This window comes from Monodon monoceros, unplaced genomic scaffold (assembly GCF_005190385.1).
Source record: "Monodon monoceros isolate NGI ecotype Baffin Bay Population unplaced genomic scaffold, NGI_Narwhal_1 Super_Scaffold_16, whole genome shotgun sequence".
In the NCBI taxonomy this organism is placed as follows: domain Eukaryota; kingdom Metazoa; phylum Chordata; class Mammalia; order Artiodactyla; family Monodontidae; genus Monodon; species Monodon monoceros.
In genome coordinates this window covers 23,063,137-23,089,502 of record NW_021703772.1, presented here as the reverse complement: position 1 = coordinate 23,089,502, position 26,366 = coordinate 23,063,137, and the positions used below count along the sequence as shown (strand labels likewise).

At 34.4% G+C, this 26,366-nt stretch overlaps 1 protein-coding gene across 1 annotated transcript in view; it reads left to right on the top strand.

The window, feature by feature from the left end:
• The window catches only part of SPAG16 (sperm associated antigen 16), an 875,915-nt gene that overhangs the window by 630,606 nt on the left and 218,943 nt on the right, over positions 1-26,366 (top strand). Inside the window, exon 15 of the mRNA XM_029225940.1 lies at positions 938-1,064. Coding sequence (XP_029081773.1) covers positions 938-1,064 — 127 coding nt within the window. The remainder of the gene's footprint in view (positions 1-937; positions 1,065-26,366) is intronic.

The following is a 26,366-nucleotide window of genomic DNA, read 5'->3' as shown; positions in this document are numbered from 1 at the left end:
TAAACCTGATGTGGCCAGCACTCATATTTAGTTGGTCAGTGGACACAGAAATTAAATGACAGAATGATGGAAACCCTCTTATTCATCACTATATCCCAGTCTCTGACATGAGGTAGCTGCTGAATAGATATCTCCTGAGAGGCCTGCAAGAGGAATATAGACAGACGTTGAACTCCAAACTGATGCACCTGGGCTGGTACTTCTATACTGGGAAAATATCCGCCCCTGTTTCCATAACACTTGAATCCATCCACCCTTCCTTTTGTTTTCCATTCCCTTATCCAATTACCTTCCTTTTTCCACTACATGTTAAAAAAATAGCCCCAAATATTTCTAATAATTTTGTCTAACAGAACACAATAGGCACTGCTTCCTTGCCATCAATTTTACCTGGCCCCAGTGATTCTACCCACTATGATAAAACTCTTCTTTCCTGTCCATTTGTTTTCCTACCTCTGTTTTTATTTTTACTCTGAGTTATAAATTATCAATACTAACTAATTACAAGCATATAAAGTGAAGTGTGCTTTTAGTGCAATATTTTACATATATAGTTTTTATATGTAGATCACATATCATGTATGTGATATGTATATATTTAGACAAATTGCATGGGTGTGTATAGTTCTGTTTTATTACATCTTATATAATTAAAATCATCAAAATGATTTCCTGAAAAATCATCTTCTAAAATTTAGTATAGGATTTTATATATTTAAATTGTCATTTTATAATACTTTTATGTCAAAGACAAAGGTATAATGAATACTTTTTAGTTTAGAGGAATGTATTCTTGTGTATTTAATAAAATTGTAACAGAAATCTTTCTTTTTTTGTTTTTTTTGGTCTGAGTTTCTCTATATATTTGTATATAAGTAATATGTATATATATATGTATGTATATACATTTCTCTTCTTTTTTTTTAATACTTTAAAGGGTCACATGATCGCATCCTGTGATGCCTGTGGAGTTACAAAGCTATGGGATTTTCGGAAGCTCTTACCAATTGTGTCCATTGATGTAGGTCCAAGTCCTGGCAATGAGGTGAACTTTGATTCATCAGGTAGGATCTTTTTTGTGTAACATTCTTGACCAAGCTCACAGCTTTAGTATTTGTTCTGAAACTATTTTCTATTGCCACTTTATGTTTTTTGCATTTCCTTCTATTTAAAAATCTGTTCTTGATATTATACTAGAATATACTACATTATGCTGTATTTATCATATGATATATATCACGTCATATAGTGAAAGCATTACATTTATCACATATGTAAAGGAAGAAATAATAGAGGAGATAAGTGTGTGCTAATTTAGATTACTCAAGTTCCTAGCAGCATCATGCAAAATTTGGAGTCTACATCCCTTAGAATCACCATCCAACGTAAGTAAATTGAGTTTTTTGAAGGTAAAATAGCTAAAAGTAGGGAAGAACAAAAGTTTGGCAAAAATAAAATTGAAGCTAATGGAATACTTTATAATAATTTAGTAATACCCCATATTCTCTAGATTTTACAATTAATTTTAAATATATATTCATCTTGTTGCAAATTGTGTCCAGTAATAAGTATATTAATTGGTAATAATTGTAGTATTATTATCTGTGTTTGGCATCTTCTCTGCAGTAATATAACCGTTAACGGTGAGGTAAATTATTTTATCCTTGCTGATGATGAAGAGTGTAGCAACTGATGTTAACAATCACACAGTGATTCCACTTGATTTAAAAGGTTACAGTACATCTCTATCTTTAATGATAGCCTATGCTAAATAACGTATATCTGTTATTGATATAACTTACCTTTGCTGTTGTAATACACGTTTTAAACTTTTTTAAGTTTTGAGAGGTTTAAAAACCTTTGATATTTATTTGCAGTCGCTCAAATTTTAGTCAAAGAAATAAAGATAGAATATATATAAAGGAAATAATGACGTTCTATTTAAAAATAGTCCAAAAAGTATGAATATACTAGAAGCAATTCTGAAGCCATAAGGTAATTTTGTGTTTCATGGAACTGGTTTCACGATATTGACATCACATATCTAAAATTCAGAATACAGTAAGCTTGTCTTCTTAAAAAACTTGAAGCTATGTTCCCATTGCAGATTGGTATATGGACCACATATATGACTTCCTTAAAAATATGTTAGTAAAGTTCTTGACATTAAGACTTTTATGCTCTGCTAGAATTCAAACAGAAAGCACTGTACAGAATAAAAGATCCCAACTATGAGAATTTAATTTTATAATGTAAAGGCCCATTAGTATTTCAGTTTATACTTTTTGATATATAGAATATGCATTGACATCATAATTCTAAAGGAACTTTAACTTGGTTTTTACAAACATTTTCACATCCATAAATCCCTTTTTACTATCTTGAGGTAGCATCCAAGTAGTCATGGCCTTGAGTGTTGAATTCTGAAATTTCAAAACTTTTGGCTGTACTTTCTAATAATAGAAGTTAAAGGGTGTTTTGAAATGCTGTACAACTAATACTAGGTACATATTTTACTGTCATAATTGTTAAATATGTTGCCACTGCCCTTTACTGTCCTTGTCATCCAGCCCAAAATTTCTTTTCTATGCATTGTCAGGCAAACTTATTTTAAATATATGTCAGTTCCTATCATACTGTCATACAAGTCAATATCATCTTAAAGCCCCTAGTACAACAAACCTCTTTTTTTTTCTCCATGACTGCTATATACTTGATGGTACACTAATATTAAGAAAACTGTCAGAATCAAGGATGGAACAATGAGAAACATAAAAGACAGAGTATAAACCAGGGACCCTGTTAATGAAAACACTTCATCAGTTTGAAGGAATATAATTTCAACCTGACCTTCCCATCCCTTTGACCATTTCTTCAAGGAACATACTATAATTAATTTTAATTCTACGTGTTTGAGGAATCAGTGTCTTTTTCTCATTGAATACTGAGAAATTTGTGCTTCTGTTGAGGAGAAGTCTTCAGTGACTCGTCATTTTAAAAGTTTGAAATATATCAGCAGTTGAAGGAACTAGGTAGAGCAAACGAGGTCTATTGAGGGTCTGAACAGAGAGGTGAAATCACAAAGTTAAATACCAGAAATTATGTTCATCTCAAGAGAGTAAAGAAAAGTGAAGTCAAGAGCAAAACAAAATCAAAATAAGGACAGGGACACATAGATCTCTTCTTATCTGCATTTCTTCAGGAAAAGATGATTTAAAAGAAAAGTATAAAAAGATATCATGAAAATATTTGAACTATGAGGATAAGATCAAATCTAACTTAATAAGTTCAAAATGCTCTTCATTTGACATACTTTTATTTATTCCCAGTGGCAAGCCAATACAAGCTTTCCTCCTTGGACCTGAGGAAAAGTCGTTGATAATACACATGCAGTATCATCACAGTATCATATAATATATGTGGAAGTACTGACAGTATTCGTTCTGAGAAATTTAATATAAGAAATTTAATATAAACTACTCATATACATAGTTTTTAGATATTCTAAATAATCAGCATAGAAACAAAAATTTTCTCATCATATCTCATATCTCTGGATCAGTTTAATTGAAGGGCATCTTGAAATTATGAGGTGTGCTGCTTAAAAAGAGCTGTTTCCATATACAATGGCTTATCTTTATAAATAAGGGATTCCTTCACTGCAAATCCAACATGGTATACAAATAAATTTGAGTAGTCATTAAAGGCTGAAATTGTGGTCCATAACATTTGATTTCAAATTTTTATGTATATTAAAGATTCCTCATTATATATTAACCTCATACATAAATATTTTTACTTTAAACTTATAAAAGTAAATTATGTGCTAGTGAAATGGTACTTTGTTTTAAAATTGAGACTTCTCATAGTGTATCATTTTTGAAATGTATCTTTGATAATATTTGAAAGCCAGTGGTATAGAAAAAGAATATAGACTATAATTCAGACCCTTAGCTCTTCCCCACCTTTTAGACTATAAGCAAATTATTTAATCTTCCTGAACTAAGTTTCCTCATAGAAATAATGGAGGAGATAACTGTCTTACTATATTCTAATGTGTTTCAAAGGGTTAATTATATTCTGTAATGAGGAAATCCTAATACAGTCTTGTTTTCATGTAATATTCAAAATAATTTAAATAGTTAACTAGCAAATAAAGCTACATATAATGTTATATATGCATATATAATTAAAATCAAAAGATTTAAAGATATGTGAATCACCATCTCGAGGTTAGCTTTTCTGTTGCTGTAAGAAATCAGCTTGTTACACATTTAAAAGAGGAGTTGCGTGCAGCATAGTATTATTTACATAATGTTTTATTTGCAAATACATTGCTTGCAACAAACACAGATTACCTGTGTTTATAGATATATACATATATCAGTATATATTTGTAAAGGGATAAGTGTTCCTTTCTCATTAAACAGAACCTTCTGGTAATACAACGCTACACATTTTTACGAATATTCACTATCTAAATAGCTCCCACTTGGCATACTCAAATGCCATATGTTTTACCATTCAAAAATGTATTACTATTTCAGAAAATGTTAAATGGAACTGTGTAGTGAAAGTAATAAAAATGAACTGTGAGAATTTCTACATACACTTTTCCACATCTCTCATTTTGTTGTGTTTATGAAGTTTAGCAATATTTTTCACTCCTTTGTAAAAGGTAATTCCGGTACACTTGCAAAAAAGTCACATCCCTAGAAAATGCAGGAGCTGAAGTAGTGAGCCAGATGGGGACTTTCCAGTAGAAAACTTATCAGTCTCAGATCATTGAAATGAGCAAGGTTTGCCACCACTTGGCGGTAATCCTAAATATTTCCCACAAGGAGAACCACAATAGAAATACTAAAATAGAAGAAAAAATAATGACCCCATTATAAAATATGAAAATTACCAGACCCTCTAAAATTGCTCAAAAATAAGCCTCAAATCTTTTGTTCAAATTTGATTTATTAGCTTCTGTTAGTAAAGGCTGCAGTTCACTGTTTTGTATTTAAAAGGCAGATTGTGGTTAACTCCTTCTGTTGGAAGCAGTGTAATATAATGGAGGAAGCGCTCACTTAGAAACCCTGGTTTTGAATTTTGTCTCCACTGCTAACTAGCTGAATGATCTTGGTGAACTTTCCGAACATTTCTGAGCCTCAGTTTCCTTGTATGTGAAATGTTAAAAACCTATCACGACTTCCACTTCCAGCCAAGATGGAGTAACAGGGACCAGATTTACCCTTCCACCTGAAACACATGAAAAAACAGACAAAATTTATGAAACGATGGTTTTCAGAAATTGAACATTGGGCAATGTAAGACAGTACTGAAGGGAAGTGGGGGGTAAATAAGATGAGCTCTATGGCTGCCCATAATATTGTCTGGAGAAAATTTCTAGGTCACATCTCAGGGATGGACAGAAACCTTGGGGAAACCCCACAGCCTCCCAGAGTTGAGGAGATGGAGTGGGCAGTCCAGGGAGGCCAAGGCAGCTAGAGTTTGCAGGCAGAGTACAGGACAGGGGACAGCAACACAGAGAGAGAGCTCTGGAGATTTACAGAAGATCCCCCCCAGTCTTTAGCTGAGTGCAGATCAGTCCACGACAGCCTAAAGCCACAGAAAAATCTGTATGAAGAGTTAAAAAGAAAAATCCCCAAAGATCAGGGGAGCCTAGGAATAGTTTGTACTCCCACCAACCAGCTTGGTAAAACCTTGCAATTCAAAAGGATAGTAGATAGAACAGGGATTGGCCAACTACTGCCCATGGCCTGTATTTATATTTAATTTTAATAGTAACAACAACCAGCTTGGTAAAACCTTGCAATTCAAAAGGATAGTAGATAGAACAGGGATTGGCCAACTACTGCCCATGGCCTGTATTTATATTTAATTTTAATAGTAACAACAACCACACCCATTAATTTACATATTATCTAAGGCTGCTTTCACATTCCAACAGCAGAGTTGAGTATTCACAAGGGAAACGGCATGGCCTGTGAAGCCCTAAAACATTTACTGTCTGGCTCTTTACAGAAAAATTTGCCAAGGGAAAGGGCTCAGAAGGTCATTACCTCAGTAGTGAGGCAACATCAGTCCACACCTCTAGATCTAGTCCCTTCACTGTCTTTGAACCATCTGAGTTGGCCCATGTAAAAACCTGTTTATTCTTTACTACAACTTAATGAGATTGTTACTGTTGTCTCCTTTTTACAGATGAGGAAACTAGGACATGAAGTTAACAAAAAGCCTAATGACACCTGGCTGATCAAATGTGGAGTCAGAATTCAAAGCTGGGCAGTCTAATTCCAGAGACTAGAATTTAGACTTTATATTATTCTGCTTCTCATTGTAATAATAGTATTCAGTTTTATATTGATATGTGACATCGGTTAGGAGTTATAATTCATTTGCTATGAATATTGAAATAATCTAATTAGTGACCACTTGACAATGTTTGACTCAAACAAACACTATTTGTCAATTAGTTGTCTCTGGAAGAAAAACAGGAAAAGAAGATCTCCCTAGTATTATCTGCCAGGTTTTTGATGTGTCTTATAACAAGGGGGAACCCTAAATATGTTCCTAATGGGAGCTGGAACTCCAGCCCCACACCTCAAGGTAAATTCCTATCAGACTAATCCGGGTGGAATAGGTGAGTGCCTGCAGGCACTTTTGCTATTTATTTAAGTCTTGGCCTGATTACAAACTGAAATAAGAAAGGAAGAAAGCAAGCTAACTTCTATGATCTCTAAGGCATAAGGCAGAGTTGAGGTAAGTTGCTCCTCCTAAGAGCAAGCCCATTCTACTACATCAGTTTCCTAGGAAAGAGAGTTACAAGGAGAGGGGATAAAAGACAAGAGAGAAAAGACCAGATGACTCTGCTCAATTATTTATAATCCCGTTATTTCATCCCCTGTTTGTATGCAAATCCATTTTGTTTTTGAGTAGAATATGGTCCCCTCTGCTGCTGGATAAAGGAACTGGAGGAACGGAAGGAAATCAGATTTTGTATCTCCCTTGGAGACCTAAGTGTGTCATTGAAACAAGAGGGAAAGGGGTAGGGCAGGACCTTTGAAAGAATGACATAGCCTGAGGACACGACATAAACTGATTAGAACCAAATGGCTCCAAGATGGTGGATCAGTCGACTTCCACTGGACCTTGAGCCTCAGTATACGCTCACTGAACACATCAGCAAGCTAAGTGATACACCCACAGGTGCCATGACAGTTCCAAGACTGACCATAAGAATCAAAAAGTGGGCGGTGGCCCAGTTCCTAGAAATCCCCGCCCCTTCCTGAAATAGCTGGAATACTCCTCCCACTCATTAGACTATGAAATTATCCACCCCTATAAAAACTGACAACTCCATACCCTGGTGCCTTTTTCACCTTCTGAAATGGCCCACACTCTGTGGAGTGCGTTTCTCTCTAAATAAATGCACTTCTTACCTATCACTTTGTCTTTCACTGAATTCTTTCTGCGATGAGACATCAAGAACCTGAGCTTCATTAAGTCCCAAAACCAGGTCTGTGATCTCAGTTGGAAGACTGGGTTTTGGCTGTGTTTGAGTCCTGGCCGCATGGGTTCAAGTCCCAATCTGAGTTTTGACTGGGTTCAAGTCCCAGCACGTGGGCTCAAGTCCCAATCTGAGGTGCACGGTTTCATCATTAATACCTGCAATGAAGTATACTATGATCTAGGAACTGGGCTAGGTGCTTTTTCTTTTAATCATCACAGAACTATGAGTTTGGTTCATTTCTCCCATTTTAAAGAGTTTTGAGAGCTTTAATTACATATATATATTAATAAATATACACATTTGTACAGTTCTATGAGAGCCTGAATTTAGCTCTAGGAAATTGTAAAGAAAAAACTCTGGAGATTCATAGGAACTGGTTTTACACTTTACCTGTAAAAAAGCTATTCTTTCTCTTTGGTTTTTGTCATGCTATTCCATGTTTTAGAAGCATTTTTATTCACCTGACAGCAAGTATGGAAAATAGCATGCTAATGATAGTGGGGACACCGTGTATTGAAGGTGTATTGACTAAAGATATATTAATTCAGAAATAATATTTGTAATTGTACAAAGTGTTATGACCATAAACCTGTTCTAATTGGTCTATTTTCCATTCTAAATGGTTGGTAGCGATGCCATATTAGTTTTTAAGTATTTAGACTGTCATCCTAATAATGGATCACAAATTCTGAGAACTGGAATGCATTTGAATTACACAAATTATGAAAGTTTTATATAAATGAAAGTTACTGACTTTTTCAAAATATAGAATTTATACATGTAACTAAGTCTTATTCCTTTCAGATATTATGTTTGAAAGGGTGTGTACTTAATCTAATGACAACATCATTATTCAAACTATGAAGCTCTACTTTTGCAATGATTTCATATCTCCAATACTCACAAATGTCTTATCTGAGTCTGAATTGAATTCGTAGAAACATCTAGAAATAATTCACATCCTATGTGTCAGAAAAGGGCATTTGAGTTAAGCATAAGGCAAGGCTCTAAAGAATAAAGATGGTTGTTCATCTGTGATTTGTAACATGAAATTGAGCAGGAAACTTAATCTCTGTTGACCTCAGCTTGATCTTCTCAAAAATGAGAGATTTGGATTAAGTGACTTCATCAATTAGGCTTCCAACCTAAGTTTTACACAACTGAGTATTGCATTTTCCCACTGTTCGTTAGAGCATGGTATCCTGCGATAAAAATAATATTCTAAAATAAAACTTAAATGCTTTTGTATACTATTTAACATTTAAAAATATCAAATTGTAAGTAAAACATTCTACTTTTCCTTGATCCAAAATGGAAATACAATTTGATATAAAAATCAAGATTATTTAAAACTTGAGCCTCAAATTTAAGTGACAGCTGTATTGCTCAGCAATACAAAACTTTTATTCTTGCCAACCTAGCAACACATTCAGTCTCTGTAGGAACAGATATTTTGGCCAAAAAAAAATGTATAAGTTTCAACATTTTAATAAATTAATGACTCAAATTCTTCATAGAAGACTTTATGAGATAGTAAAAATCTGACCCATTCTGGTTTAATCAGAGCAGGAAATAACTTATTAATCTTACACATTAGAGTATTATACAGGTGCAATCAGCTATTGCAACTACAAATGCCTGGATGAAACAAAGAAGCCACACTTGTGTTGTTAGATCCTCGATTTTGTGTAATATTTTTAAAACAAGTATAGTTCTACTTGTTGCTTAGTTCTCTGTTGTAGTTGTACTGCATAGAAATATAATTGTAACATTATAGGCATAGATGATCAAAAAGTACTTGGAAATGTTTTCCTATGTACCTAAAATATCTCCTTGGAAGTTCGTTACAAAGCTTATGTGCCTAATTATATATAAACAATTTAAATCCAGCTCATGTCCAAAAAATGACGAATTCTAAATTACTGTCATCACATTTAATGAAGATTAATTTTGTAGTAGTCATGTAAGAAATAGTTTTCAAATGCATTTATATTAGTTATATGCATATAACAATTAATGTGCTAATTTCTTGTCAACACATTTAAGAAATTCAAAAAGATTTTTATCTATGTAACAAGTATGAGAAATTAGTTTCATGACTAGCTATATCTTAGTATCATCTAGGCAATAAGATATTCCAATTCATATAATTAACTATGACTGTATGTTTACAGATATAATAAAAATTACATATACATGCTAGCATAGGTCATTATGAAATATGACCTATTTTCTCATGCATATATTAATCAAGAAAAATGCGTTTTATATAAAGAATTAAAGCACAATCAGACCTTTGAATTTTTCTAAGGGGTTCACAGTTATGGTATTAAGGGAAATGTACTATTTTAATCTAATAGCATATAATAATTATTAGATTTAAAAATAATACTGTTGAAATTTGTAGTCTACACACACTTCATGGCCCAAAATCAAGTAGCCCAAGAATTTGTCATCTTTTTAATAGATTACATTTGCGAAATTGAATAGATAATCATCTTTAATCTGCCAGCTGATACTTCTTAATAGGATAATCCTTTAAGAGAAGTTGCAGTTCAACAGATGTGCAAATCAACCCAGAGCAAATAGCACACTGCTCTTGGAGATGGAGACTGCACTGTTGGCACTTGTGATAACGTTCAGTTATATTTATCTAAAATTTAATTTCAAACGATATTCACAGATGATTTATTCAAATCCAGTTGATCTCAGAAGTATCTTTTCTCACTTGTAATATAATAGGAGTGAAAATAAAAATTATTTCAAATCATCTTCATGCAACATCCCCTACTATGCACTCTACCAGCAAAAGGAAAAAAAAAAAAAATTGAAAAGAAGAAATAGTATAGTATTGGTATTATGAAAATCAACACTCTATAAATGTTTTGAAATAATGAGTTTGATAAATAGAATAATAGATATGCATTGGGAATAATATATATGCATTTAAGATCATGCCTTCTAACCAAGAATTATATTATTCTCTCGTATTTTTGTTTGTCTAATGGTGAAAATTATGTTAATTCAGTTGACAAATATTTAGTGTTAGCCTATTATCTGCCAGGTACTGTTCTAAATTCTGGGATTCAGCTATGAAGAGACCAGTAAGATTCTATTTACAAAGTAAATTGAAGCAATAGCCATGAATGTGCAAGTAATAAACTGGGAGTGTTGAAAACTATAAGTTAAACCGTTCCACATATAATATGCTATAGGTGCCATCAGAGTGTGATTTGTAAAGAATATCCAGTAGCTCTATATGGAGCTGGAGAAAAAAGATGGGCACGTCTATAATGTTAACTACAACATTACCCATTTCTCTCCTCATGGACTCAGTTTAATTTTAAGTTTTGATCTTCTGTTATCCTTTCACTATGCCTTTCATAATGTTTGATTTGTTGCTTCATCCATGTGGCATTAGGAACCACTTATTCTTATCAGAATTTAGTTGTAATGATGGATGTTTCTGCTGCTTCTGCTTCAGCTTCTCTTTCTCCTTCTAGTTGTTTCCTCCTCCCCCTTCCTCCATAGGTCCCTTCGCTTCATTTGTCTTATCTCTCCTTTCTTTTCTTCTTCCTCAAATACAAAGACCTGAGTTAACCATACTCCTCAATACATAATAAACAATTATCATTCGATTTTATTACTTTTCACCTTTCATGTTCCATCCCTACTCTCATTCCCTCTGACACTCCATGGAAGTTTTTAAATATCTTTGATATGTTTCCTTAGTTTACAAGTATCTTTGAAGAATATATAGAGTTACTTTATATACATATGTACCTAAGATTTTAAAAAACTTATTTTGTCATAAATTTCATTGTTTCTTGCTTTTTCATTCTATACTATGTTCTTAAGTTTTATCCATATTAATATATGTGAGAGTTTCTCTGGGGTATATACCCGGGGGAGGACTTGCTATGCCATAGAATGTATGTTATTTAATTTAATTAAGCATTTTCATATTGTTCTTCAGAATCACTATAACTAGTTAACAGTCCTTCAAGGAATCTCATTTTCAACATTTGGTAGTGCTGTGGACTGAATTGTATCCCCCCAAAATCCATATGTTGAAACCCTAACTTCCAATGTGACTGTATTTGGAGAAAGGGCTTTTAGGAAGTAATTAAATTTAGATGAGGTCATAAGGGTGGGGCCCTGATCCAATAGAATGAATAGTCATTTAAGAAGAGACATGTGCACACATGAGGAAAGATTATGAAGGCTCACAGCTAGAAAGCCACAGTCTGCAAGCCAGGAAGAGAGCCTTCAGCAGAACCTGACCATGCTGGCACCCTGATCTGGGACTTCTAGCCTCCAGAACTGTGAGAAATAAATTTCTGCTTTTGAAGCCACCTGGTCTATGGTATTTTGTTATGGCAGCCCAAGTAGACTAATACAGATAGTATTTAATTTTATAATTCTGCCAGTACAGTGGGCACTATATGCATTGCATTTCCCTACTTACTAGTAATGTTGAACATCTTTTTACATACTTGTCAGTCTTTCAGGCTTCCTCATCTGTGAACTAATTGCCTTTGCCCATTTTTTTTTATTGGATTTCCTTCCTCTTGGGACTTACAGATTTGCAATAATTATCTGAGTATTAATCTACTGTTAGTTTTGAATGTATATTTATCCCAAAGAGAAAAATATTTACTGATCTCATCTATGGGGTCTTTTACTAAATTGAAATCATTAAATGTCATAGAATCAAAGCTATTTTATTTTTTCTTAGTACTTTTTTTCCTTTGGGGGCATTGCTTGAGAATTTTATCATTATTAGGTCACAAAAGCATTTTCCTGCATCTTCCTTTTTTAGCTTTATGTTGTTACCTTTCACATTTTAGGACTTTGATTCAAAGTGCAAGGAGTTGCTATCAGTTAGCATTTCTTCCAATAACAAACCAACCCAGAATCTTCCTGATTTATTGGAGTATTTGTTTCTTGTTCTCTTATGAGAGAGCTTCAGGTTGGCTCAGGCCTGATGTACTTTGCTGTGCTCCTGCTGAACTCCATGTGTCTTCTCATTCTGGACCCCAGGGCCTGTGTGTGGGACATGTTCACCTCCTACAGTAAGCATAGCTAGAAAGAAAAAGAAACACAGCAATCATATTTATATCTTCTTTTGAATGTGACAAATACTGTCTGCTTAATATCCCATTGTCCAAAGCATGTTCACAAGTTATAAGCAAGTCCAGAGCCACTTAGATGGGGGCATATACTATTATCACAGATTACAGAGACATGTCTTGGATAATGCCTAGGGATTTTTAACCTTATTACAGGAAAGAAATGCAAAGTTGGGAACAATAATTCAATGACTATAGTGGGAGATCCAACTTTATTTTCCTATCTATTGAGACATTTTTCCTGACACCATCAACTATACAGTTAAATCTGTGACGTCACTTCTATCATATATCAACCTCATATAGAGAAACAGTCTTTTCTGAATTCTTTTTTCTAATCTTTTGGTAATATTGTCTTTTTCTGAGTTGGTACAATTCTGTTTTTATTACTGGATGTTCTAGTATTACTTAATATATGAATGTGAAGCCACTCTTTGCTCTTCTTTTCCAAAAGTATCTATTGGGCTTCTTATCTCCTGGGATTTTTAGAGTTACCCTTTTAAAAATTTTAAATTGTATTATGTCAGAGAATATGGCCTGTATTAAGTTGATATCCTGTGGCCTCTAATATAGACAATTTGTTCAGTGTTCTTTGTGTAATCAAAAAGAATGCATATGTATATACACCTTATTAGGTCAAACATTTTTCTGGAATTTAGTTTGAGCTTATTTACTGGATATTCAAATAATTTATAACATTTATTTTGACTGCTTGAGCTCTCAGTTTCTAACATGGGTATAGTAAAAATCCTTAACCACAAGTATTAATTAATTTATCCTTATAATTCTATCAGTTTTGCTGCATATACCTTGAGGCCATGTTTTAGATACATATATTCATAATCATGATATCTACTTGATATTTTATCCCTTTTATCAGTCTGTAACATCATCTTTATGGTGATTTTGCCTTAAGTTCTATTTGGTCTTGTATTAAAAATCGGTACCCTGTTTTCTTTGGAGTTGTATTTTCCTGATAATCTTTCTTTCCATACCTTTACTTTTCACATTTTTGCTGGAATTTCATATTTGTTTTTTTTTATTTAATTTTTTGCTTTTTTCTTCAATCTAATATTTCTATCTTTGGAATGATGTATTTGCTTTACTTATAATAATGATTTTTTTTCTACATTAATATGCATGCATAGAAAAATGTCTGTATTAGTCAGGATTCTCCAGAAAAACAGAACCAATAGGATGTGTGTTTGTATGTGTGTATATACAGCTTGAGTCCAAATGTAGTACAAAGGCAAAATTGCTTTATTCTCAGAGACTTCAGTCTATGTTTCTTAGGACCTTCAACTGATTGGATGAGGCCCACCCACATTATGAAGGGTAATCTGCTTTACTCAAAGTCTACTAACTTAAATACTAATCATACAGAAATACCTTCACAGCAACATTTATACTGGTGTTTGATCAAAACAGGGTACCATGGCTACCATGGCCTAGTCAAGTTGACACATAAAATTAACTACAACAATTCTTTTCTGATACCCTCTGTCTCTTGTCTTTCTTTTGATGATATTAATTCTTTCAGGAAACACTTATTTTGCCCTATTCTAGATGCTAAGTATAGAGCAGTGTGTATATATATACATAATTCTATTCTCATGGAACTTACATTCTACTTAGGGGAGAAGGATCAGAGGAAGGTAGATGATAAACAACTAATAGAATCAACATTAACAAGTGGTGATAAGTGCTATTAAAAAAAATAAACCAGAATGGAGTGTAGTGAGGTGAAATATTACTTTATAGAGAATGTTCAGAGATGTCTCTATGAAGTGATAAATGAGAGCAGAGACTTGAAGGAAGTGAGGGAATAGATCAAGTGGTTATCAGAGGGAAGAGTGTTCTTGGCAGAGAGAACAGCAGTACAAAGTCTCTACGCTGGAACTATATTTATGTGTTTGAGGTTAGATGAGGAGAATTATGAGGGGTGATTCAAAATGTTACCCAAAGACCAGATCATGGATGGTGTTGGAGGCTATGGTCCCAACTCTGGTCTTTATTTTTAAGAAGGATTATTGTGATAAATTATGTTAATTTTTAAAATGCATGCACATTCAGTGGGGTATGGGTAAATTAGTCTTGCTGAAAAAGAATAACACATGAAACTTAAAAGAGAGCCAATATGTTTGATCAAGTCAAAGAACAGTCAGTAAATTGGTTTGCTATTATTTATGGGTGATCAAATCACAGCAAAAATTGTTATCCTTATTTATGTTTAAAGACATGGAAAGACTTAAGTTCCTGACAACTGTGTGAAATATAGAAATCTAAATTCATCAGACACTGCTAATAGACAGCAATTGATATCATAATAATGAACAATTTCAGGAACTATAGTTACCTTTGCAACACTTTCTTCTTCTTTAAGAAGCTGATAAGATATTTATGTATATGAATATTGCTGAATGTTCTGTTGAGGAGGAGGTAGTTTATGGATTTGCTACTCTCCTCTCTCATATCAATAGATAATTCACTACTCATTACCACTATGGAAACTTATACAGATACATGTTGACAGTGATAGCATTTAGAGGTGCTTAACTTTTACTATTGTCAACCTGACAGCCATGTTAAAATTAAATTAGTTTGATTTGTTTTTAAGAATTTCCTTGAAGATATTTGCCTATATATACGCTTACATGAGGAAAGTGTTTCCACTTAAAGAAAATATGGATCAGTGAGAATTTGGGAGTATTTTGCTATACATTCTGTAATGGTGAAGTAATGGAAAAAGGGTGCTTAGAGACCTCATCTCAACATGGGAGGCCTGGAGTAATAATATCCTGTATCTGTATAATGTTTTATCGATTTTAATGTCATTCATTTCACCAGCATATTTCTACCACTTAGTCCGGTGGGGTTTTCATTATCAAAAAGACTTCTCTTTTAACATGTTTTGTACTGGTTTTTATTGTGTGCTTGTTTGCCCTAGCTGACATCCAGTTTATTTTGAGACAGTTGAACTAGGTTTTATTTCCAGGTTTGTTACCTCCATTCTTCTGCCTAGATTCAAAGCATCCTGTAACTTTTCTCTGTTTTCTTTTCCTCCTGAAATCGTAGTCCCAATTAAACATTGCTACTTGTAAGAAAGCTTTAACCCAGCTTTGGAGTTTGGGACAGCCAACTGATCATAATCAATGATGAATATTGTGTTGACAGTAGTACTTAATATCCCCATCATATCTCAGTCAATCAGATTAAAATATTGCCCTACTATTTTCAGTAATGAAGGTAAAATTTGTGTTAACAAAGCCGTATTTGCTATAATTCAAAGTCAGTTAGCATTCTCATGTGATGAAATTATCAGAGATCCTCATTTTAAGTGTTGAATGATAAAATAAAGAGAGCATTATTCACTCTAAATTATAAATAATCCTCAAAAATAATTAAAAAGGGCATCTGTGAATACCAGTCATGAAAAGGTAATAACTGAAGGCAATTTGAAAATAAGTTAAATATGTAAGCATAAGACTTGTTCAAAAATCTCATACAATGGAATACCAAGTAACCATTAAAGTGTCATTAATGTATATATAATGAAGTACAAAGATAGTATTTCATAATACATAGTGAAGGTAAATGTAGTAACAAAATAGAGTATAGGATATAATTTCACAATGAGTAGATAGATAGATAGATAAATAGATAGATAGGCAGATAAACAGAGAGATGGATGTTATACTGCTGATTCTCCACTGGCTCTGCCCCTCCACTCATCCATTCTATCTCTTCGCTACCCTCCTCCGTTCCCTGAGAAAGATGCTTGCCCATTGACTTATGTTCGGGATTGACCAATGAGAGGCATTGACAGGAGAGGAGAGAGCAGGAGGAGAGTTTGGAGCATTTATCCCTTCTGCTCCCACCTTGGACGCATTTGTAATGATGGCTGCATTGCTTGACAGCTATAGCTCCTGTCAGGCAGCCCCACTTCTAAGGCTCCAGTTCTTAGCCAGGTTCCACTTAGATCATTTCCACTCTTTGCCCCTTCAAGTCTAGGGTAGGTAACAACTTCCCACTGCTCCTAGTTTATGTATTTATTTTCTTAAATTTTCCTCTATTTTTTCCCCTCTGTAAATGGTCCCTTCATTAATAAGCCTCTTTAAAATTTCTGTTTGAGCATGTGCTCCTCGTTTCCTGCCAAGACCCTAACTGATACAGATGCACATAAAGAGCCTGACATTATAGCCACCAAAATGTGTACAGGAATTCTCTGTGAGGTGTTTTCCTTATGTTCTGTGTAAATTTCTTAAAGTAAATATGTAATAATTGTTTAATACAAAAAAGGAAAAATAATCTGTACATGAAAGAAATAAGAAATAACATGCAAATAAATTACCCTGCTATGAAACAGTGAAGAGCTGGTATCTTTTGAACTTCTTATTGTTGTTGGCCAGATTAATCCTAATGGTCTTTCCTACCCATCTCCTCCCAACGTGAGACAGCAAGAAAGGAGGGAAAGGGCAAATAAATATGATTCATCTGAAGCCAAGAGAAAGGTGACACATATCTAAGAGAGGTTAACACTTAAACCCTCTAGTTTTCACTTTTGCATGGAGGAAAGAGACCTAGAATATTCCTAGGCCCTCTCTACTCCATCTCTGACCCTCCCTCCCGTCTCCCTCTGCGAAAGGGGTGTCTTGCTTAACTGAAGAGGTCAGAAGGAACTGACCAAGTCCCACTGAATAGTTTCTCCAGTGATCCTCTCCTTGGGAAAGTCTGTCCTCTGATCACGCAGTTTCTTGCATCCATTGCTGCCAGCAGACTACTCCAATAGCAGAAGCCAGAGTTTTTACAACTGCCAGTAATTGGCTGGCAGAGCTAATTATTTATGGAAAGTATTAGGACACTGCTGAGGCTGAATATTCATGTCGTATTTTAAAATTCACCCTTATCACATTGAAGGTGATATTTTTATCTCCATCCCTATAATTCCTGTGTCTGTTCCTCAGGTGGTTCCGAACTGGAGTAGATAGGAAAGGGTATTTTACTGCTGTTCAGACCACAATAATATTCAGAGTCCTTTTATATGCCCACAGGATGCATTATTTTTTAAGATGTATATTTTTGGTTATTCTAAATGTTTTATGTGATTATTACTGACATATTCAAAAAAGCAATTTGAAAAATATATAAAAGAAAAATAAATCATATGAAATCATATAAATCAGAGTTTAAAATATTTATATTTCTCATGAAATTCCATGTAAAATTACTATATATAATTATATGTATAATGTAGAATTACTATATATTACTAAATATAGTAAAAATACTATATATGTGTATATATAGCGTGTTACACTATATTTCTATCCTAATGATCTACTACATCCAACCTTATGTCCTACAGTGTTCTAATAATACAGTTATTTTACAGTTTATATTGGGCCTTTTTCATTCTAATTGCATACAGAGGCAGTAGAGAAGTTAAGAACAACAGCCTCCAGAGTGACAGAGATGCCATGATTGGTTTTAAATCCAGATTCTACCACATATTAGTTCTCTAACCTTGAGCATGTTCCTTAATCTTTCTATGCCTAAATTTCCTCCTCTATAAAATGAGGATAACAAAACACAGTACCTGTTATTTTTTTGTGAGCATTGATGAGATAATCCATATAAACATGGTAAAAAGGTTTATGTCTCTGTCCTCCCATATTTACATTCCAGTGGGAGGAGCAGAAAATTAACTCTGTCTCTCTATCTCTGTCTCTATCCTTGTCTCTCTCTTTATGCCCCCCCTGCCTCTCTCTCTCTCTCTCTCTCTCTCTCTCTCTCTCTCTCACACACACACACACACACACGCACACAGGCATGCATAAATGGTATAAGAAAAATAAAGCTATGGTAAGTGTATAGAGTGAAAGGGTGCGGTGTTGCTATTTCAGAAAAGATTTTCAGGAAAGATCTCTGAGAAAGGACAACCTGCATGAAGTGAGGATATAAGTCATGCACACGTCTTGGGAAAGAACATTCTAGGAGGAAGACTCCAAGTAGACAGACCTTGAGTTAGAATAATGTTGAGAAGATCCACATTAACTAGAGCAAAATGAATAAGGAAAATGAATAAGAGATTGGCATGAGATGACTTTGGAGAGATAAGCAAGAGTTAGACCATGAAGGGTCTCATAGGCCATGGTACAGAGATTGAATATTAGTTGACTATAATGTGAAAACAGTGGACAGTTTTTAGCAGTGAGGTAATGAAATTTGATCTACCTTAGAAGAAGCCAACAATAAACAAGTTGACAACCATGTAGACAAACACACTCTATTCAGGGCAAGGATATATTAGTAGACTATATACTCCCCTCCGTTGATTTTCCTTTCAATTGACTTGTCAGTTCTACACTATACTGATTGTTTTTCTTTATAATATATTTTATTGTTAGGTAAATTGAGTACCATTTAATTAATATCATTTTTCAAGACTTCTTAATTATGCAGGTTCATTGATTAATGTATTAGTTAAGATGCTTTTGGCTATAAGTATCAAAAACCCCAACTGGAACTGACAAGAAGCAATCTTGTTATGTCACATAAAAGAAAGTCCACAGGTGGGGCAGATTTCAGATTTGATTGATTCGGCAAATCTAAAATATTTTCATGGAGTCAGTTTCTTTCTTTCTCTTGGTTCTGTCATCCTGATGTTGGCAGCAAGATGGCTCTTACACCTCCACAGATCATACTGTAACAAGACAACATCGAGGGGAAGTGGTGAGACTGTCTCTTCCTCTGGCTTTCAGAAGGGAGGGAACTGTTTCTTAAAGTCCCCAGGTAGACTTCCCTCATGTCTTTTGGGCCAGGATGGGGACATATGCCCATCTCAGAGCGAGGCCCTAGAAAGGGGAATCGTTACTTTTATACCAGGCAGTGGTGTCAGCTTCCCCTGGGGCACACAGCTGTGTGTGTGTGTGTGTGTGTGTGTGTGTGTGTGTGTGTGTGTGTTTGGGGAGAGAGGAAGAAAGGGAGGGACGGAAGGCAAGGAGAAAGGAAAGGAACTAGGCAGTAGGGAAACATCGCTAACCACTAGAACGACATAAAAGAAACTCAGCAGGCAGAGAGTATACACTCCTGGCATTGTTTGGGGGGAAGCTGGAGGAACATTACTTTGAAAAGGAAGGAGAAAACTAAAGCATTAGAAAGGATTTTAAGTAATGCAGTGACTGGAGAACTTTATTACCAGGACAGCCCACAGAAGGAAATTGATTTTATATTCTAACCCTAAAACACAATCTTAAGCATGCATATATATAATGTATATTATATATTTACATATAAATATGTATAAATAGATATTTTCTGTTATATCATTTTTAATGCTGCACTACATTACTTTCATGACCCACTTATGGGTTTCAAGCTGCAATTTGGAAAATCCTGGTCTAGTCGATCTCTCAAGCCAGTGTCTAAAACACCTCAAAATGCATAATAATCTTCCTCATGGTGGTAATTTTTTGTTTCAGATTTATATAATGAGTGGTAGCTTGATTCGCCTCTTTATTTATTATATACTCTGTGTGGCTTGCGCAGGAGTTGGTCTGAGGAAAGGTACGCTGGGTGACATTGCCTGAGAACAAAGGGAATCACCCCACCACCACCACCAGTCCGTTTGAACTCTCGGTACCTACAAATCTCTAAAAGATATGTTGCTACTGGTGGGAAATCAAAACAGTGGGAAACTGACAACGCAGCCTGAGCAAGTGTTGTTACCCCAAATGCAGCTTACTTCACCAGAGCAATTTTGCCTTTGGGACATGAAAATTAAACATTTCATGTCATTTTTAAAATTAAATAATCATGGTTTTGTAAGATGTGTTCCCATTTCTCCTATTGGTGGTTTCTAGAAACACCTATCTTTTTGTAGGTTAGAACACTGAGTAAATTCTCATGTGAAATAAGATGCTTAGAAAAGAGCTAACTATATCATGTAATTCATAATTCAGTAATTCTTAGGTATTTATGACTATATTGTAAAAGTTATTATTTCCTGGACTATAATAGTATCTGAGATATAAATCAATCTATTTATTTGATGCTGACCAATATGGTTTAATTTTGTGCCTTAAAGAGGCACATTTTGTATTAAGAAAGATTCAGGTTCATAATTTGACTCTTTTATTCTAAGGAAGTAAATTAGGTTTCAAAATGTTGAGCTTAGAAGTGAGTTGGTGAATGTTTATCTTAACTTTCTTTTGAGCATTTCTGTCCAAAAAAACAGGCAGTATTTTGCATTTTGGTCATTTTTCTTTTGCTGAGATAATGAGGGTGGGACTCTACAACTACAGGCAATTGCTTTGAGCTCTAAGCACTTTGAAGAGATTAGCCCCATTGGTATTCTCTTCATTTTTGGGAGAGAAATGCTGCTTTCCTCTGAGTATAGGAAGACGGACAGTTATTGAATAGAAACTGCTTTTGTCTAGCCGATAGTATGGTATTAAACATTCTCTTCTCAAAGACATATATGCAACATGAGAAAGTTCTCTAAGACGACTGGGAGCCTCATTACACTGACTTGTTAATTTTGTCTGAACCTGCAAAGTTTTTTTTTTTGGTATGATTTGCCTAGAATATATCCTTAAAGGGGTTCGAGCCTGGATGGTATTGTTGTTATTAAGCTAGCCAACTTGGTAATGAACAAGTTAATTATCCTGGGGATAAAAGGGGAAAAATGGCATGATTTCTGCCAGCAATACAATGAAGAAGGTACAAATGAACTATTTGGAGGTCTGCCTACCCAGTAGGACTTAGCTGGACAGTGACTTGTCTCTCCTGTGGGAGTTTAATCAAAGTTATCTCTCTTTGATTTAAAAATGTCACACTTTGCTAGAAGTCAGATGAAACCATATAAATTATGTTATTGCTGTTTCATAGAGGTTCAATTAGCAAAAATCTCAATTCAAATGACTTTTCTGTATTAAAAAGTATCTCCTGTGGGAGAGGGATATATATATATATATATATATATATATACACACACACATACATGTGTATATTTATGCATTTATATATGTATATATATATGTGTGTGTGTGTGTGTGTGTGTGTATTTTTAACTTTGGTGCTGCAGTTCTCTCCAGTGTCTGGCTTAAATACAAGAGCTTCATCTACTGATTAGTTTGCTCCTGCAGACAATCAGATACTGAAACCTTTTGAAAGTCATCATATCCTTCCCTTTCTGAAAGCATCCTTGAAGTTCAGCAGCTTAGCAAGTTTTTGCTGCCTTTGTGCTTCTTGCTGTGTTATAGATACATAAAAAGGAATATTACTTTCATTTGGAGAAGGTGATAAAAACCTGTGTTTAGGGGACAAGGTTATCATCAAATAAGCCTTTTATTTATGCTATTCAGACTGCCTATCTTCAGGATATCACAAGTATCAATCAATTTCAGGTCAACTGGATGTGTGAAAGAGAAGTGGCATTCTCTAAGCTCATGATTATATCCTGTGGTTTGTAAGAGTAAATGTGATTATGTGACATGTTTCTGTACCCTCTTTGGTCTTATTGCCTGTGCACTTGAGATAATCTACGTGTGCAAACTCTAAGAACTAGTTTACTGGGAAAGGACCTCTGATATAATTCTATTCATTTCTTCAGAGTTTTAGAAATTAAAAACTCTTACCACTTCCATCCCTACAATTTCATAATTATAGTCCCAATATCATCATCAAAGATCCTGGGCAGGCTCCCACATGGCACTGGGATGGAGAAATAAGGATGGATATGGGATTTCCTGAAAGATTTCTAGGGTCAGAAAATTGCTATTCTGCCTTTATCTCCAGGAGCACCTTACAGGATCTCAATATTTTGTGACTCCTTAGCCCTTGAAACTAGACTCAATGAGATTTTTCCAAGACTAATACAGCTTTCAAGGTAATGAGGTAAGGTAAAAAAAAAAAAAAAAAATTCTAATTTACAGGTATGGTCACTTTTACTTGGGGCTACCACTTTACTTATGTTGGACCTTAATTACGACAGTAAAAACTTGAAAGAACAGTGTTTGGTTCCTTTACATTGAGATAGGTTGTTTAAGGTGCTCAGAATATCAAAGCTCTCCTTTTTCAGTGTACTTTTCTCTAATTTACAAAGTGTATTTTGTTATTTTGTTGCATTTTGCTAAGTTATTTGCATTTCCCTTGTACAGATACTAGCATTTCAATAAATATTTGTTGATTGATAACTACACAGCAAACATTTAATGAGAGCCTTTGACCCTCATCATTATCAGTGCTTTTTCATGAGCTTTTCAGATAATTTCTGAAAAGCACCCATTAAACTCTTTTAAAGTTTACATTTGAGCATATTTTTCAGCAACTTTGCTCTACTATTAAAGAAGAACTTTGGCTCCTTGCACTAAGAAAGTGTACTGGCAAATTAGATCTACTCCTATGTTGTAAAAAGATTTTTATTATGTTTCATAGATTCAGTGATTTCATAAATTGCTAGTTGAAGAAGGAGGTTTAAAGATATTGATTTACAACTGATACCAGTGTATGAAGTGTTACTGAAATTCTTTAAGAACAATAAATAAATAAATAGAATATATTTATGTAAAAAGTTATTAATGTTGAAAAAGATCATTTAATGTTACCTGCAGGTATTAGTTAGTATAATGATAAGTGATGAAAAATATCAATCCAAAAATCAATGGCTTAACCCAAAAATGTTGACTTCTCACTCACGTGGATCCAATGTGAGGGAGGCTCTGCTCCATGCAGCCATGGCCCAGGCTGACAAAGGCTCTTCCATTTTTACCACACAGTTTCCAAGGTCACTCTGGGTATCAATATCTAACCAATACACAAGAGAAGAGAGGGAAGAAAGGAAGCCTGCTCCTTAGTCACCTTTGCAGAGATATAAAAGAAATATTTTCTACCACCAAGAGCAAAGGGCCAAAATCATTATTCACTTCATTCAGTTGGCAAGAACTAGTCTAATGGCCCTGCCTAGATTCAACGGGAACTGAGAACTGTATTCCCTGACGTAGCAACCATTTTCTAACAACTCTACTCTGTGGAAGGGAGTCTGAATCTTTGGTGGGGAACCAACAGTATCTACCATGCTGTATCGGTTACTATTCTTGGGTTGTAATTAAAAACTGATTCTGCTAATTTAGCTAAGAAAGGAGTGGATTAGAAGAGCATGATGCAGTTTGCAGAATCCAAAAGAAAGAAAGGTTAAAGTTAACAGCCAAGCCTCAGAAAATCCTGGCATCAGAGAAGCTGCAAAGACAACAGGAATTAGATTAATGAACATGGTCTTCAGAGTACTGTCAGTAAGATAAGATGGCTCCAGCCACTTTCAGCCCAGGTGTTAATCCAGTCAAGATTCAGGAAGAATCTTTGAGGGAAAGAACATCTGATTAGCTGGTCACTTTCCCTCCCCTTGACTAGTGGAGAGTTGGGTATCTGGATTAACTGTCTCCCAAGATTGTATTCAGTAGGGAACAGGAAGATCCCCCAAGCCAAGACAACATATGGGTACTGTCAGAGGAAGAGGTGATAGAGAATAGGCAGATCAAACAATATATATGCTCTTTAAAACTCAGAAATTCCAGACTGCTTTATGTTTGATAAATTCAAAGGAAAGAAACAGTTTCTGATCCAAGTAACTAAGAGAAATAACTAATAAATCAATATGCAAAGTCTAATAAAGGATTTCATTATCTATTGGTTACAAAATCCTTCTCCTTTTTTGTAGTAATTTGATGATCTTAGAAAAACTCGTGGATCTCTCTGAAGCTAAGTTTCTTTTTCTATAAAATTGCATATGAGGACATTTTTTGTCATGTGAGGCAGTGGTGGTTGGGTGTGGGGATTCTTGGGCTGCAATCAATGGAAACTGGGGGGTGGTGAGGAAATAGAAATGAGAGTTGATGTATTTGTTATTTTATATGTAGTGATTCCTTGGAATATTCCATAATAAAGAAGATGATTACTGTTTACAAATAAATTTATATTTTGCCAAGGAGATATTAGGATATATTCATTTGTATTTCACCAAGAAATACATTTTTTTAACCTGTGTTTCTAGGGTGGCTCCAGATTACATATAGGTTTATTAAAGACTTTTTTTTGATGACAGTGTGTACAAATTCCCCACCAAAGAACTGAGGGTTAAAATGGATCAAAATAAACAATATCTAAGTGGATATATTTTAAAATATTCTGAAGGATAAGAAGTTGTAAAAAAAATATAGTATTACTAGAGTTAAAATTGCTATAAATAGTTATCCCTAAAAATGAATGCAAGGTTTGAAAATTGCAATACAGACCTGTGGAAAATAGTAAAAATTACAATGAAAAAAAAAAATCCTCCAAACAGAGCTTAGTATGCCCTGTTATCATTTCACTCTACCCTGTGGTTGTAGTTTTCAAAGTAGGCTACTAAGTTGTCTTTCAAAGGTTTATTTTAGCAAATGGCTCCTCCATCTATGCACAAAGAAAGTAAAATAATCCTATAATTTTGTGGATTTTTAAAAGGTTCGCTAAGAAAAAGATTCTTCTCCTTTTCCTTTGATTCCAAAGAATGTACAGTTTGTACATTCTTTTCCTTTGGGAGCTCAATAAGACAATCTTCCCCTGAATCTTTCTTCAAGTGTCTCATATTACAATAGAAGTACAGTAATGGTCAATTTTTTTTAAAGCTTTCTGAGCTTGCTTGCTCTCCCCTGAGACTCTAGCGGAATTTATTTTATGTGTGTGTGTTTATACATATGTTTTTATAAAAAGAGTACTTACCAAAAAAAAAAGAGTATTTTCCCTTGATGTTACAGTAGTTTTTCTAGACATTATTAGCAGATCATTGGGGTGGAATTTTATGCTAGATTATTATTTTTTTAATTTCTATTTGTGGAATGTCTTATTTGTTTTTAATTAGGGCTAAACCCTAACTCCAGGAATGCACATAAATATGGAACAATTATTAGAAAATTAATAAAGGTCTAATTTTAAGGTTAATGTTTGAAATGACACCCTGTTAATGGCAGCTTTTAGTATGTGAGCTTATTATGTTTATATAAGATCTAAAACTATCTTTCTTGCCAAGGGATATGAAGTTATTGTCCTATTAGACATGTATATCCTATTTTCTGTAAAAAGAAGCATCATTCACACCATTGCCTAAGCTCAAAACCCCTGAATTTTTAAAAAATTCTTTTCCCTAACATATGGACTGTCACCAAGGGCTATTTTGCTTGAGAAATAGCTGCAAAATCTTATCCCCTAGAATTGTCTTTAAAAAGACTGACCTGATCATGGCAGTTTCCTTTTTTTAAATCCTTGTTGGGAGCTGCTGTTCTACCAGCCATTTCTTTACTCAGGATTCAACATCTTTGCTCTGTGAATTCCTGTCTTCCCCTTTTCTGTGTAGAAAACCCTGATTCATTCTTTAATGATATAGCACTTTCTCTAATATCATTCCCTCACTTCTACTCCTCAACTCCATCTCTCCGGCAGAATAGGTTTCTTCTTCATCCGTGTTCTTATTGCACTTTGTACAATCTCTATTGCTCATCAAATTGCATTAGCATTAAGTTGTGTTTCATGTGTCTCCCTTGCAGAATTGAACTCCCAGAGAAAGGGATACTTGTTCACCCTTGTGTTCCACATCTCTGATGTTGTGCCTGGCTTATTGTGGGTGCCAATAAATGTTTGTGGATTTACTCTGAAGCTGATTTTGTGCTGAAATAAATATG